This window comes from Cheilinus undulatus, linkage group 9 (assembly GCF_018320785.1).
Source record: "Cheilinus undulatus linkage group 9, ASM1832078v1, whole genome shotgun sequence".
Taxonomy (NCBI): Eukaryota; Metazoa; Chordata; class Actinopteri; order Labriformes; family Labridae; genus Cheilinus; species Cheilinus undulatus.
In genome coordinates this window covers 48,598,531-48,615,104 of record NC_054873.1, presented here as the reverse complement: position 1 = coordinate 48,615,104, position 16,574 = coordinate 48,598,531, and the positions used below count along the sequence as shown (strand labels likewise).

Here is a 16,574-nt window from a genome sequence, read left to right as displayed (position 1 = left end):
ACTTGAAGTTTTATTGCAAAAACTCCAAGTGGATTATGCATCTATCCACTCGTCTATTTTATGTCTATGTTAGATTTTACATCTATGTTAGATTTTACGTCTATCCACTCTGCCATTAAGCCCAGATAAGTGCAGGGCTGCCATGATGGCTGTCCATCTGGAGGCAGCTTCATCAGACAGTCCCATCCAAGCTGCAGCAGCTCAGTCCAGACCGCTGCAACTGTTGCCAGCGGTGTTCTAAAACCAACTTGGGAATCTTTGGTCTGAATCAGCCTTTACACAACAAGTTTACACAAGAGCATCATCTTGGATACCTCTTGGAAACAGCGCCGTCTGTTGTGTTAACTGGAAATAAGGAATACCTCTGAAAACAGAGACTTTGTCAATATGGCCTGAGTCCATTTTTCCATCCATTCATCCATTTTCTATACTGCTTATCCCAGCCAATCCCAGCTGTCACTGGGGGAGAGGCAGGGCGCACCCTGGACTGGTCGCCAGTCAATCTTACACTCACACCTACGGGCAATATAGAGTCACCAATTAACATGTTTTTGGTGGTAGGAGGAAGCCAGAGTACCTGAAGAGAACCCACACATGCAGGGGGAGAACATACAAACTCCACACAGAAAGGCCCTGAACGGGAAGCGAACCAGGAACCATCTTCCTGTGAGGCAACAGCGTTAACCCCTGTGCCACCGTGCAGCCCCAAGTCCATTTTTCATGCAATGGCAATGCTCATGTTCAATGCAAATCCAGTTTCCAGCATTCAGCATTCTGAGTTCATAGCTTTTATGAGAAGAAATGTTGTTATTGCTCAAGAAGTTTTGATTTGACATTTGAAATGTGAACCTATACATGTTTAGAACAATCAGCAGTCATTTTTGGAGTCTAGGACTCTGGGTGTGCAAAACACAGTGCAAAAGATAACTGTATACAAAGGCCACAATTAGTGCAAATAAAGGTGGAAACATGCATTCTCAACATTCTCAGTAACATATTGTTATTGCACATGACAGACACACACAAATGCCACTATCTAACGCTATTTTTTGAAAACAAAACACCACTCTCGCTCGCTCTCCTTTTACTCTCTTCCTTCAGTCTCCTTTCTCACTCGTCTTCTGCCAAAGCTGCCGTTTTCGCAGTGCTGTTGGACATTACTATAATATATATACCACACATCACATATTGCCAGAAAGCACAGATTCTCAGCTCTCTGTCAGCGTTTTAGATTGAGCAAACTTTCGAGGCGTTACAGTGTTGAGAATACGTGTAGCGGTCTCACAATACTTCTGGTGTTTTGCTATGAATGCCCATGTCATATGGTTGTAAGTACTGTAATGAACCATATATGTGCACATGCCACAATTCTCAGTTTTCCAACGCCGTTGGAATTTTTCTGATCGGACAAACTTTGACAGAGTTACGGTAATAATACTCCGGACATATAAAACACAGCGCCGGCGCCAGCTCAGTAGGTAAAGGGTTAAACAAGTTCATCCTTTGGGCTCGAGCCACACTTGATAATATCACTTCTCTGTCACTGACCAATCAAAACAAGGGATGAGACTTAGGATCCAAGCATTGAGAACAGAGACAGTGGAGGAGAAACTGATCTGACCTCTTTTTAGTGGTAAAGTTTCCAGCAGCTACTTCAGGACTGGAATCCTTTACACGTATTCACTTTGTGTTGGTGAGGTTTAATCAAAGACGGAAAATTCTAGGTGCAAGGAGCTATTCAAAAGCTTTATCAATACAATCAAGGAAAGCAGGCATTGACTTTTTGATACCTTGCAACAATGAATGCTGGTGCCAAGCCCTTTAATACTGAGGTTATGCAAACAAACATCAGCCATGGACTCAGCCCCTTGCACAGGCTGCCATTCATAATGTTGGTGAGCTTGTATCAAATCCAGCCTGTGACACCTTTCCTCCATGTCATTCCCATCTCTCTCTCTCTCTCTCTCTCATGGTTCCAGCTCTACCTGCTGTCCTGTCTACACTACAGCCTCTTATATTTGGGTGAATATGGTGAAACAGACATTTAGGCCATCTTTCCTGTTAGTCTGCTATTCCTGGACATCTGAGTGAATCCCTTGTGAAAGCTAAATGATTTCAGGGATAGAGACTAATCAATAAATCTATTTGTGTCTCCATTAAGAGAATCTGATGTATGTGTTATCCTGATTCTGCTGCTGAGGGACATCACTCTCCAGGATGGAGGGATTCTGTACCATGCCACCATCGGTTCATGAACACGCCGGCTGTAGAAAGAACAAAATATGTCATCATTCTCTACAAGAAGTGAAGCTGGAGCTAGAGTGCATTTCAGTTTTATTTCCACACCAGCACCAGGCAGTTTTTATTCTCCTTCTTCTATTCCATCTCCTCACAGCAGACAAAGTCAGGGTCACAGCTCTGGCTCCCTGCCTGTCAGCTTCACTTATCCCTGATGAACAGTAGGCCGTAGCTAACCCAGCTCCAGTCACTTTCTATCACTGCAGCCGTACTTTCCTCATTTTACCCCAAAGCAACACATAAAGCATCACAAAGACCCGTCCAGCCGTCCGGGTTTGAAATATCTCTAGTATTACCCTGCTGCTGTGGAGCTGCAGCTCTGAAGGAAGGACAAGGAGGAACATAAACTTTTAGAGAAAGATGCAAAGTTATATTAAAGGGACAGGCTGACACTATGGGAATGTACAGGTCCTGGACGTGGACTTGAGTGTCCCGGATAAGAGCCTTATCTCTGTTTTGATCGTACCCAGGATACTGAGTTCACATGCACTCAGATTAACCTGGGTATCCCTGTATACATGAGGAATACTAGTACCCTGGTTACTCTATCTGACCTGGAATGGCATCTGTGATGTTTATTATAGAAACACAAAATTTGCCAAATTAGAAATTTGAGAAAAATGAGCCACAGTGGATTATTTCATGTTCAACTCTTTTAATCCTGTTGCAGGTGCAGTATATTCACTTAATTCAAATAAATGGAAGAAGAGAGATTGTGCAGGCTTACCTTCAGCTGGTTTTTGTGCAGATTGTTCTTTAAAATAAGCTACATTTAGGGCTCAGCTTATACAGATATATTCATATTCAGGTCAGGTCACTAAATTGCCAAAAGTATTCACTCACCCATCCAAATAATTGTAATCAGGTATTCCAATCACTTCCATGGCCACAGGTGTATAAAATCAAGCACCTAGGCATGCAGACTGTTTCTACAAACATTTGTGAAAGAATGGCTCGCTCTCAGGAGCTCAGTGAATTCCAGTGTGGTACTGTGATAGGATTCCACCTGTGCAACAAGTCCAAGTGAAATTTCCAAACTCCTGAATATTCCACAGTCAACTGTCAGTGGTGTTATAACAAAGTGGAAGCCACTGGGAATGACAGCAACTCAGCCACCAAGTGGTAGGCCATGTAAAATGACAGAGCGGGGTCAGCGGATGCTGAGGAGCATAGTGTGCAGAGGTCACCAACTTTCTGCAGAGTCAGTCTCTACAGTCCTCCAAACTTCATGTGGCCTTCAGATTAGCTCAAGATCAGTGGTAGAGATCTTCATGGAATGGGTTTCCATGGCCGAGCAGCTGCATCCAAGCCATACATCACCAAGTGCAATGCAAAGCGTCGGATGCAGTGGTGTAAAGCACGCCGCCACTGGACTCTAGAGCAGTGGAGACGCCTTCTCTGGAGTGACCAATAGCACTTCTCCATATGGCAATCTGATGGACGAGTCTGGGTTTGGTGGTTACCAGGAGAACGGTACTTGTCTGACTGCATTGTGCCAAGTGTAAAGTTTGGTGGAGGGGGGATTATGGTGTGGGCTTGTTCTTCAGAAGCTGGGCTTGGCCCCTTAGTTCCAGTCAAAGGAACTCTGAATGCTTCAGCATACCAAGAGATTTTGGACGATTCCATGCTCCCAACTTTGTAGGAACAGTTTGGGGATGGCCCCTTCCTGTTCCAACATGACTGTGCACCAGTGCACAAAGCAAGGTCCATGAAGACATGGAGGAGAGAGTTTGGTGTGGATCAACTTGACTGGCCTGCACAGAGTGCTGACCTCAACCCCATAGAACACCTTTGGGATGAATTAGAGCGGAGACTGAGAGCCAGGCCTTCTGGTCCAACATCAGTGTGTGACCTCACAAATGCGCTTCTGGAAGAATGGTCAAAAATTCCCATAAACACTCCTAAACCTTGTGGAAAACCTTCCTAGAAGAGCTGAAGCTGTTATAGCTGCAAAGGGTGGACCGACGTCATATTAAACCCTATGGATTAAGAATGGGATGTCAATGAAGTTCATATGCAAGTCAAGGCAGGTGAGCGAATACTTTTGGTAACATTGTGTATAAAAACTAATATAATCGTACTTTCAGTCTACATTTTTATTTGTTTCCCTTTCTTTCTCCCTGTAAGCAATTAAATTGCAAATAAGGGAAATCCTCATCTTCAGACTGAACAAAGATAGTTGTGATGCTGAGTGCTGCAGGGCTGTATTTTTTTAAGTATTATTGTACTGGATATCTGCAAAATCCAAGATGACGCATCCCTAAAATTTAGATTCAGACATTTCAAAACAGTTAACAAGCCACATTTGGTAACAATAGTAGTCAACATTTTTACCTATTAGAAGCAGAGATTCAATGATTCCTCGCCGTTATGACAATAATCGATGATGACATCCATTGCCGACAAATTTTCAAGTCCATGATTTGTTTGTTGTGTCCGCACACCTTTTCTTCATGCAGCGTGTTGCAAATTGTGTTTGCAAAACATTGTTTTCTCAAGCTAAGATGCTTGGGAGTGAGTCATCTGTCATTCATACTATCTCTGTCCAGAGTTGCACATGCTCAGCAGTGATCAACAGGAAAAGACAGAGTAAAACGGCGCCGCCTGATGCAACAACTGCACGTCCTAAAACTTGAAATAGGAATAGTTGTTAGTTGCATCTCTAACTGGAAGCAGCAGGTCTTATTTTTGTGTTTATATGTTGAAATGAATAATTTTGGCCACAAATACTGTACACTTGCTCATACTTGAGCTTGTTACACAGATATAAGAGGATCATCTCCTTTAACTCTAAGTAGGAAAGCAGTTTGTCGTTGATAAAGTTCTCTCTAAGCGTTATTTGTTTTTCCATTAGTTTGTTTCCATTATTCATGCCCCTCACTGCCCACCTCCATACCCCGCCCAGAGGCGGCGGTGTGTATCCCCATGTGAGAGGCAGGTGGGTAAGGGCAGGGAGCCCACCAGGCCCGATCCATCACACGGTGACAGGAGTCATTAGAGCATGGAGCAGCATCTGTGGAGCCCCAGGTAAGACTGTATCAGCCGGGCAGAGTTTGCCTTTACCTCGTCTGGTACACAGAGAGGCTTTGTGTGGACGTCACCAACACACACCCTGGCACAAAACCAGCAACCGCACTCCTACATATGTTTAGAGACAACCTCCCTGCTCACATTTACCCTCCTTGTCCTCCACATGTGACATCACTGAGGTCATCTCCCTACACCTGAGTGCCGTCATCCTCAGGACATCCTCAGCATGAACGCTGACCTTGTGCTAATAGCCAAAGTGTGAAAAAAAAAAAAATGGAGGTGTGAAAAGACAGGGTGTTAAAGCCTGACATTCACTAAGGGCCAGCTGGGTCACGTCCCACATTTGGACATCATTTTCTACTCACTTTGTCGCCCCAGCATGGACCCGAAAAAAGGCGACTGCAGAGGAAGGTCTCAGGTTTCTCTGGAGGAAAATCTGAGCCTGTTTGTTCCCTGAAGGTCCTGATGGATGTTCAGCATCGACACGACCGCACTGAGGTGATTCCTCTTCATCCAGTTTTCACTTTCAAAGACTCTCATTTCTGTACCGGGTTTTCAAAGGCTGGTTCTCTTGAGTGTCGGCCCCTCAGGGACCGTGGCTCCTGCTCTACCTGTGTGAGCCATCAGGACTGTGTCTGAAGGAAAGAAGTCATAAACATCTCCTATTTCATGTTGAAATTTGCCAAAGAAAGCAGCACAACATCTTTGGAGCCAAACAGGGCTGGACAATTTAAAGATGTATCAGTGGGTTTTCTGCATGATTTACATCCTTGCAGTGGAGATTTCTGCAGATATTTCTAATCACCCAACCAATTTTACATCTTTATTTATCCAAACATTTATTCTACTGGTTAGCAAACAAAGAAAGAAGCCCTCAGGATAGACAGTTTACTGCATTACGCTATGGAATAAACACCATGAGTCCACATTTAAAAACATTCCCTCCTATACTTCATTAAGACCTTTAATTATGCTCCAGTGTCTGTTTCTAAAAATGAGCCTATTAACTAATGCAGGGCTGCAGAAACTCTTGTTAAAAGCATGCTTTTCCACATAAATGCCAATTACGACACATGCACTTAGACTTTTTGCCAGCTCTGTTAGATTTGCTGCTATAAACTCATTGTTTGGAGTAGCTCCGAACAGAAGAACACATGGCTATAAATGCTCCAGTCAGGCTCTGAAAGGCTGATGAGGAGAGAATAAGACCACTGTAAAGGTCAGAGTGAGTAAACACTTTAATTACAGCCTTGTTTTCTTAAAGACGACGCATGTGTTGGAGAGAAATGAATACACACGATACAAGCTGCAGAGACACGCTGGTGTGAGGGGTGTACCACGAAGCCAGTTCAACATAGTCAGAGTTTCTTTAAGAGAGCTGGCTCCACAAAGCCTGAAGGTGCAGTCAGAGATATCAGGTAGCAGGCAGCTTGTCATGAACTCAGACTCTCTGCATCAGACTGTCAGCATGTTAACATAAAAGCGGGCAATGATGAGCATCTGTTTACACTTCTTCTGCATAAAAAAGACTGATTACCATCTGTTAGGAAAATCAAAGGTAAAAAATTTAAAAGCTGAGACAAACATCCCTGCTGCTGCCCTGGAGGCAAAGACAGGCTGCAGAAAATCAGTGATTTTGTTGGTTTTGCTCTACTGTGTTCAGTAAACTGGTCTAAAGTTTAAAAAACTCAGGAATCCTTATAAATTGATTACGACAGAAAGGGTTAAAATGGCAGTGTGGTAAAACGATACAAAGTTGGCTTGCAGAATGTGGCTAAAGTTAGCACTGCTAGCACTACCAGACTCCAATTCTCTTGGCAGGTTTAAACATCCACATTTCTGAATGTCGTCACAATGCTTAAGATGCTACTGATTTCACTGTTGTTTACTTTGGCTAGAGAGCATGATAACGGCATGACAGTGGACATTAACCGGAGCTACAGTGGCTACTAGCGGCAGAAAATGTGAAAATGTTGACAAAAATGTACAAGAAATTCTACAAATTACATTCACTGAGTCATTCAATTTGACTCTTAATCGACGCTTTGTTTGGATTTGATTGTTTGGCAAAAAATGGGTTAACTGAGGCTGAAAAATAAGCAGAAATTTGTTAAACGGGCAAAAATGGTCGTTGCAAATAGTGAAATGTGGTTGAAATGGGCAAAAATGACGTACAGGGGTAAAAATTGGTTAAAAGTGGAAATGATGTGTAAGACAAAAGGCAGAAAGTTGTGAGAATTGGTTTAGAAGGGGCCAAAAAAGGCAGAAAAAGGTGCTGGAAAAGGTTTAAGATAAAAAAAAAAAATGGGTTTAAAGTGGCAAAATTGTGTTAAAATAAGCAAACATTGGTGTCAAAAAGTGATGAAAATGGGTTAAATTTGGCCAAATTGATGTCAAGTGGCAAAAGTTGGTAAAAAGAGGCAAAAAATTCTAAAAATTTGATGAAAAGTGGAACAATCATAGTGGTAAGTTTTGGTGCGAAAAGTGGTTAAAAAGTGGAACAAATGGATGCTTTCAACATCGGAATTCTCTGCGTTTATCAGGGGCCATTCTCTGGGTTTATCAGGGGCCATTCTCTGGGTTTATCAGGGGCCATTCTCTGGGTTTATCAGGGGCCATTCTCTGCGTTTATCAGGGGCCATTCTCTGGGTTTATCAGGGGCCATTCTCTGGGTTTATCAGGGGCCATTCTCTGGGTTTATCAGGGGCCATTCTCTGGGTCTTTCAGGGGCCATTCTCTGGGTTTATCAAGGTCCATTCTCTGGGTTTATCAGGGGCCATTCTCTGCATTTATCAGGGGCCTTTCTCTGGGTTTATCAGGGGCCATTCTCTGCATTTATCAGGGGCCATTCTCTGGGTTTATCAGGGGCCATTCTCTGCATTTATCAGGGGCCATTCTCTGGGTTTATCAGGGGCCATTCTCTGCATTTATCAGGGGCCATTCTCTGGGTTTATCAGGGGCCATTCTCTGCATTTATCAGGGGCCATTATCTGGGTTTACCAGGGGCCATTCTCTGCGTTTATCAGGGGCCCAGCCAAATCTGTATGCACACTTATTTTTATTATTTGACATTTTACTTACTTTACTCTTTTATCTTCGAAAAACACACAATTTGAAATCGATTAAGAAAATATTTGTACTATTTTTTAAGGCATCTGGCGACCCCCTCCTGGTGTCTTGCAACCCCCATGGGGGTCCCGACCCCCAGGTTGAGAACCACGGCAGTAGAGAAGGATTCTCCTGTTCCAGGATGCAAATTTCCCGTTATGCAACATGAAGCCGGTAAACCCAGATAATATCCACGCATTACCTCTCTCCTCTGATTTGTATGCAGACAGACTTCAGCTACAGTCTTGATGCTTTGACTTATGAGCCCACATGGATTTACGGCAAAGCCTCCCGGTCTGCGCTGCCTCCAACCATCAAACCGCACACAGGAGCAGTAACGACACAAAGGAGATTTTCAGCAGATATAAAGCTCTAATGTAATTGACTGTGCGCCACGATCAGATAAGCAGGCCCATTTCGCCATTTCCATCGTTAAATGTCAGACGGCTGCAGCTGAGTGGAGAGCTCCGGGATCGGGACGGCCTGTTGTGGTCTGTCAGTCATGCGACGTGCCGCTCTTTAGTCTGACTGAAGGATGGGTTTTTAATACTGAAACAAGGACGGAGCCGGGACAGTTCTGTTAGCGTGCTTTATGCCTTGTTTCCCTCTTATCTCACATTCACGTCCCATTTATTCTCCTCTGTGTGGGGATCTGGTTTGCTGAGTTTCACTCCTGACTGATGTGAGGCTTTAAGTGTAGAGACTATATTCATCTGTACTTTGATTATTTTCAGCTCTAAACTAATGTCTTTGTGGGCTGCTAAAGGCTCAAGCTGCCAAGAGGAGTAACTCCTTTAACTTCTCGTCAGTTAAAGCAGGGGTTCTCAACCTTTTCAGCCTGCGACCCCCAAAATAAAGGTGCCAGAGACTGGGGACCCCACTGGACCTGAAGGTGGTTAAACAGCCAGGAACATTCAAGAGTAGTTGTGTGGAGATAAGGCTGCCCAAAAAAGAGTTATTAAGGGGGAGGACTCTGAGACCCAGCCAAACTGGGGGCCCATGGAGGTCAGCAAAACCATGGTCTATTGTGACGTTAAGCTGTGAAAACCATACTTTATATTTGACCTGAATAATAACCACTCTTATCAAAGAAACAAATATCTTTATTTATTCATTTAGCCTTCTTTAGATGAAAAAAACTTTTGTTAAAAACAAATTTTAAATGGGTTAAAAATTGCTAAAATCTGTTCATGATGGCTAAAAATTGTGAAAAGGTGGTGAAATTGAATTTTTTAAAGAACATAAATAGTCAAAATTAGATAGAAGTGGAAAAAATGACCAAAAAAATGGTTAAAATGGCAAAAATGGGCACGGAAAGTGGTAAAAGGTGATTAGAAAGTGGCTGCAATGGCTATAAAGTGCAAAAAATGCACTTAACAGCCTGTTATCATTTGGTTTTATGGGGGAAACTAATGTCAGTTGTTTGTGTATGTTGTACTTGGTACACAAATGTTTAACTAAGAAAAGTGAACTATAGTAACAGTTATAAAGTCAGAATAGTTCTTTGTTTTTTGAAAAACATGAGTGATATTAGTTAAAATTAGTTATAAATATCTTTGCTCACTACATATTAACCCCTTCTTACCCCCAGATGTGCATAAACACATCAATTAAACTTCTTTTGTTAAATCAACAATTGAGAAAAAAATATCGGCTATTATTGGTTATCAGCCATCAGGAGTAGGAAATTATCGGTTATGGGTATCGGTTCAGAAAAATAGTTATCGTGCATCACTAGATAGAGGCAGTATTGGGTCAACAGAGGAAACAACAGGCAGATAGTGGCATGAATTGGTTTAGAAGTGACAAAAACAGGCAGAAAAAGGTGATCGAAAGGGTTTCAAATTGCAAAAAAATTAGTTGTAAGTGGAAAAAAATGTGCCAAAAATGGCAACATTGGTGTAAAAAGTGATGAAAAAGGGTTAATATTTAGTAAAATTGGTGTAAATAGGCAACAGCGTAATTAAAAAAAAAAAATCTTCATTTTCTTAAGGTATCTTGTGACCCCCTCTCGGTGTCTTGCGACCCCAAGGTTGAGAAACACTGGGTTAAAGCAACAGCCTCCCTCCACAGAGACGGAGAGATTCAGACATACCCGCTGCTCTGGCTGCCATCAGAGGGACTATGATGGCAGCCAGAGCAGTGGGTATGATGAACTATGATGAACTATGCTCCTATGAATGCACATGAATCCATTATAGCAGAGCAATGACATTAAAGACAGAACTCAAACCTCCGCAGTCAGAGTGATTCAGTGATAATGTCTGCTCTCTGTGTTTACTCCGCTTCTGTTGTCTGCTGTGTGACTTAATTATATGCAGCTAAAGTGACAATTGTCAGCTCAACGGCAGCAAAATGAAGCAGTGATGGCGGCCAGCCTTAGTAAAATGTGCTTTATAAAGTCTGTGAGAACACACACAGCGCTGCCTGGTAGAAGAGGAACACAGAGAGCTGCAGCTTCACTGTTCTTCAGCTGGAACCTGGAGCTCATCGTGACACAAGACTTTAGTCGGTGCACTTTTCAAACACCGCGGAACGTTCCTGAGCAGATAAGACATCAGACTTAAAATAAAAATATTATCATCTAACACCAGTGAGAACCAAACACAAGGGCTGAAGGGACGAATTAGGACATACAGAGTCAAAAAATATGATGTGCACCCTTCCTGATTTCTTTTGCATGTTTATCACACTTACATGTTTCAGATCAGCCCTACATCTACAGAATCAGACTAGAAAAAAAACAAACATTAGAGGCAGGAGCCACTCTGGATGGGCTGCGATGCATATTTTCCCCTTGAAGAAGCACGCCAAGTTTGTTTACCATGATGGCAAACTATAAAAGGAAATCTGCTGGGGGAAGTTAACCTTTAGCCAGTGCCTTTTGTTCCAAAGACAATTGGATCAGTCGGATTTCTGGATGTTAAATCACAAAGCTGGGAAAAACTGTCAGCGATGAGGCTTCATTTCCTCCAGCCCTTTGGCCTTATTTCCTCTCCGGTCCAACCACGCCTGATGAGCCTTTAGAGGGCCCGTCTGCAGCGATGGATGGGCCATTCTCCAGAGGACACGGAGAGTCAGATCAGGCTTAAATCATGAGAGGACAGCGTAGAGGAGGCTGCAGCAGAGGCTCTCTAACCTCAACACTGCAGAGGGTAAAGAAAAGAAGGTAGTTTGGTTTCTTCCTCCATGTTTGTCTGCTTTAATTTTGAGTCCATCACTCTTTCTTTCCCTCTTCACCACAAACATTTCCAAGCGTTGTTCTCTGCTGGGGCGAGCCTTTAAGCTACCCTCCCATTGGCTGCTCCTCCAGCCCTTTGTCATGTCCGTGCACACGTCTCGTTGAATTTGTTGTGATGGTAGAGAGTCATGGGTGTCACATGGACTAGACGGCAAACAGTAAACACTTCTGACAGGAGCTGTTTGGGCAGAGGGCTACCAATATCTGAGTGCTTTCAAAGCAGCAAGAATACATAGAAAACAGCCTCTGTTTATCTTATCTCAGCACTTTCTTTTATGAAAGTCTTCTCTTTTTCTATCAGAGTTTAATACAGGAAACTCAGCTCACAAATGCACATGCAGAAATAGAATTCATTTAGTCCACACAAAAGCAGGGAATCTCCAGAGACTTTTAATTTACTCCAATGCTACTGAGTAATGTGCAGCAATTCATCATACTGTTGCATAAAGACATCATCTATTTACACAGAATAAACACTAATGAGTCAATAAGCTGTTTGCCATTCATCATCACATAGGTTTAGATTAATGGACTTTCAATTAGTTTAATTTGACTTAATTTGATGATTGGTAATATCCTCCAAGAAGGTTAGTGTATGCGGGGCAATATAAGGGAAAAATCTTTATAAACCGGCATCATGAGGAAGTCAGAGCCTTAAAAAAGCACATGGTCAGGCTGAAATGTGTGCAAACTAAAACAAAATTCAGTGCATATGAAGCACTTTAAACGGCCTATATTTTCAGGCATTTATGCACCAATATACTAGAGTGAAATGCTGAAAAATGCATGCCATGAGTGCAGCTGCCATCATACACATTATGCAATGTGAAGGGACTGAAAATCCATCGGTTCACTGTGTGTTGCAGGACGCTGCTTTGCTGCATAAAGCATTCAATTCTTGCCAATAACAACATCATTCATCCCTCATCAGGCCATGATTATACATGTAAAGGAAACAATGGTATTGATTTATACTTTGGTAAGATATAGCCTTTTTAAAAATGCAGTCTCCTTAAAGAGAATTACCTTTTTAACGGTAATGTTAACAATGTTGATGTAGACACTGAACTAAATGATAAGGAAAGTAATGTCGACTTCCTAGCTGAAGGTCATAATGTGAAGAAACATCAGGATGCTGGAAAATAAAGTAGAGGATACAGAGACAACTTTAATAAAGAAGACCAGAATAATTGTGAAAAGTGACAACAAACAGGTTGGTGTGGCAAATTTGGGCAAAGTGGCAAAAATAGGTTAAAGCAATTAAAAAAAAAGTGGCCAAAGTGGGCAAAAGGTGGGTACAAGATAGCAAAAAATTAGTTAAAATTGATGACAAAAACATTGCAATAATAGGAAAAAAGGTGCCAAGCAAACTCAAAAATGGGTTAGAAGTGGCAAAACTGTGTTAAAAGTGTCATAAAGGTAAAAAGGGGTTAAAAGTGTTTAAAAAATGTGGCAACACTTGGGGAGATGGTGGTCAAACAAAAGCAAAAGTGAGCTAAAATTGGAAAAAAGTGGGGAAAAAAAGGGTTGAAAGTGCCAAAAATGGGTTGAAAGAGTCAAGAAAGTGGCAAAAATAGGTTACAGGTGGCAAAAAAGCAGTCAATAGTTGCAAAAAGGTGGTAAAAAGGGGTTAAAGTGAATTTTAAAAAAATGGTCAAACAATAGCAAAAGTGGCAATAATGGGTCAAAAGTACCCAAAAGAAGAAGCAAAATGCCAAAAAAGTAGCAAAATGGTTTAAAAAATGGTAGAGAAAGTGGTTAACTTGGTTAAAAGTAGCATGAATAAATAATTTCAGCACATGAACCCAATAATAGCTTGCCATGCTTTTCAGCTCTAAATGATGTAACTGTTAGCCAGGATGCTAACACCAGTACTACTGATCCAGCACACATGCACTGATATTAATCAGTCACAACTGAGAAGGGCTCATTCTCTGTTTTTTAGGGGCCCAGTCAGATCTGTGGGCAGGCCTGGTTACAGTACTTGGCATATAGTTGCAGTAATGACGTATGGTTGTACAAATTCCCAAGGCACACCTAGACCTCCCTAGCCTTGCCACATGATTTAATTTAATGAAGCCAAAAGCTACTAAATGACGAGCTATTTAAGCACCAATGGAAAAAGTTCTTGCTACAGCCACTGTTTTTTGTGCTGCCAGCGCTCTTATTCCATAAATGTATTCCAGTCATCCTTGACATCAGCTGTTCGTTGTCACAGCTCTCTAAGTGCTCTCAGTTGAAAATACTTCAAATTTTAAAACACTGTTGCTCCAATCAGTGCCACTTCTCTTGTACTGAGTGGTCACAATCAGACGAGACTTCTTGAAGGTCTTCCAGGTCTACAGCTGCTGCAAATGCCAGAAATTCACCTTCATTTCTTCTTTTGGTGGAACACTACACCAACATTTTCTAGTACGTATGAACATGAAGACATATCGGAGTTTGTCCAGGACATCACATCTCTGCCCAATAACACATCACTCTGAATCAGCTCTCAGGTGTGCTAACGCCAGTATTAAACTGACACAAAACTACAGATAAACATCTGCTTCTGACAGTAACTCATGCCTATATCATTTGCCAATGGCCGATGTCAAAAAGGGCTGATTTTGACTGGTACTGATGTTAACCTAATGCATCTGTGAATCCATGCATACATGCCTGGGCTTAGCTTAAAACATTTGTGGATACTACCAAAGGAAGCTGGTGAGAAGCGCTCTAAACCAGCGGCTGTGGTTACACAGGCCTTACTAAGATGAGCCATAATAATCTGGAATGGTAAAATAAGACAAAATTCCCCTAAAAAATCCAAAACTTACGGTGTCTTATAAACTGCTGTGATTACATCCTGATTCCAAGAAAGTATTTTGAAAATGAAAAAAATAAGGCATCAACAGGGTCACTCTTTTCATACCCATGGATTACTCTCAGATTATCCTTCAGCATAAAGGAGCATGGGTGTTTGTGTCTTCTGCACAGATCCAGAGAAACTCTACTTCCTGTTTCCTGTCCTAACGTGTGTTTCCTTATATTTAATAGAAAACACCACAGCCTGGCCTCAGTGACACAGCTGTGCATACTCTGGTAAATGTTTCCCCCATAATATTTTCATGTAAAGCATGCACACAGAGGCAGACTCTCATAGAAGTATATGAAAGTGTGCAGGGTGTTTAGAGATCTTTAAGAGTGATAAAGCTGCAGCGCGGCATGAGAACAAACTGTTTACCTTGTAAAGAAGCGTGATGATCTGTCTCAGTTTGAGTCTGTGGAAAACGCAGACGTCATACAGCGCTGATATCGCCAGGACGGTCACTCCCAGCTCCTTCCACAGCATGCTGCAGGCGGCACAGCCCAGGCTGCTCAGGAGCCAGGCCACCAGCCTCCAGGGCCCGGCGTGGCCCCGCAGCGTACAGTGACGAATGTAACACAGCAGGGAGAGCAGGAAGAAGAAGGCGGCGCCTTCATCGGCCCGGCCCACCACCCCGGCCACCGCCTCAGTGTGGATGGGATGAGAGGCAAAGAGCAGGCCAGCAAGCAGGCTCCACAAGCCGCCACCCAGCAGCAGGCGAGCCAGAGAGGTGAACAGGCCCGTCACGGCGCCGTGGACGGCTACATTCACCAGGTGGTAACCCCACGGCTCCAGACCGCCCACGGCGTGGTTAAGACGGAAGGAGAGGGTGCAGAGAGGTCGGTAAGACTTGTGACTCCCGCTGTGAGTGAGTAAGGTGCCCCAGAAGTCATCATAGAAGATATTAGTCCAGGGCGTCTCTGGGAGCAGGTCCTGATTGGTCTTGATTGCACGGCTGCAAAGAGAGAAGAAAAATTGATTAGACACAGAAAAACCTGATGTCTAAACTGTGGAGGGGAAGATCAGATTAATATTGGACACAGCGCTGAATGCTGACGTTTTTGTCGATTCCATTAGAGTCACTCTGCCTCGCTGCCCTACCACTTTACCACCCTGCCACATTCGATAGAAGAGCTGAGACTCTATGCCGTGCACTATTTCTGCAGAGGAGGATGCACATCTATTCTTTACCCGTGCAGGCGCAGCACAAAGTACAGGCTGCTATGAAATGAAGCATTCTCAACAGCTCCGGCCTACAGCTCTGCCCTGACTGTGTGGTCATGTGGCATTCACAAAAGAAACCCAGAGGCCGAGTTCGGAGCTCGGGGCAGCTTTGCCACCAGCGCCACAGCTCTTACAGATGCGGACTCAGGGATTAAGCAAAAGCACCCCACCCTTCACCACAAACAAATACTGGCACACAGTAGGGGAATGCCATGTAGGCAGAAGGCAGCTTAGAGAGGGTACGACCTGCGGCGGTAATCGACATGGCAGCCAGGGGAGGCCTGGGATGATAATTCAGGCCAGGAGTTTGACTCCATCCCAGGCCACCATGTCACAATTATGTGATTAAGGTAGCTGTGTCACAAAGCGGCATTATAATGACATTAAGTATTCCTGCAGATGCTCCGGCATACAAGTTTCATTCTCCAGATGTAGTAAAGAATGAGAGCTTTTTAAAGACACCAACAAAATGTCCCAACATGGTGATTTTACATCATTTATTCTAACTGTATGCAAAATTTCATCAACCTCTCTGAGAAATAGCTCAATCACAATATCTGCTAAAATAAGTGCAATATGAGTTTTATGACTGTATCGTGCAGCCATCATACATGCTGCGCACAATGCTAACAACCTGAACTGATGATCGAAATTAAAACTAGAGATGTAACATGAAAAAAAAGTGGTTATCATTGAAAAATCGAAGAAATTTGAGTTATGATTTGATGTTACACAGGTGGTGGTGGATCCTTTTGCTATACCAGCTAAGAACCACATTTTTTAACCCCATAATATCAATTATTTTTTACATTTGAATGGACAGAA

General features: G+C 42.8%; 1 protein-coding gene across 1 annotated transcript in view; it reads right to left on the bottom strand.

The window, feature by feature from the left end:
- Window positions 1-16,574, bottom strand: part of tmtc2b (transmembrane O-mannosyltransferase targeting cadherins 2b) — a 222,848-nt gene that overhangs the window by 106,992 nt on the left and 99,282 nt on the right. Inside the window, exon 2 of the mRNA XM_041796161.1 lies at window positions 14,904-15,480. Within this exon, the coding sequence (XP_041652095.1) occupies window positions 14,904-15,480 (577 nt within the window). The remainder of the gene's footprint in view (window positions 1-14,903; window positions 15,481-16,574) is intronic.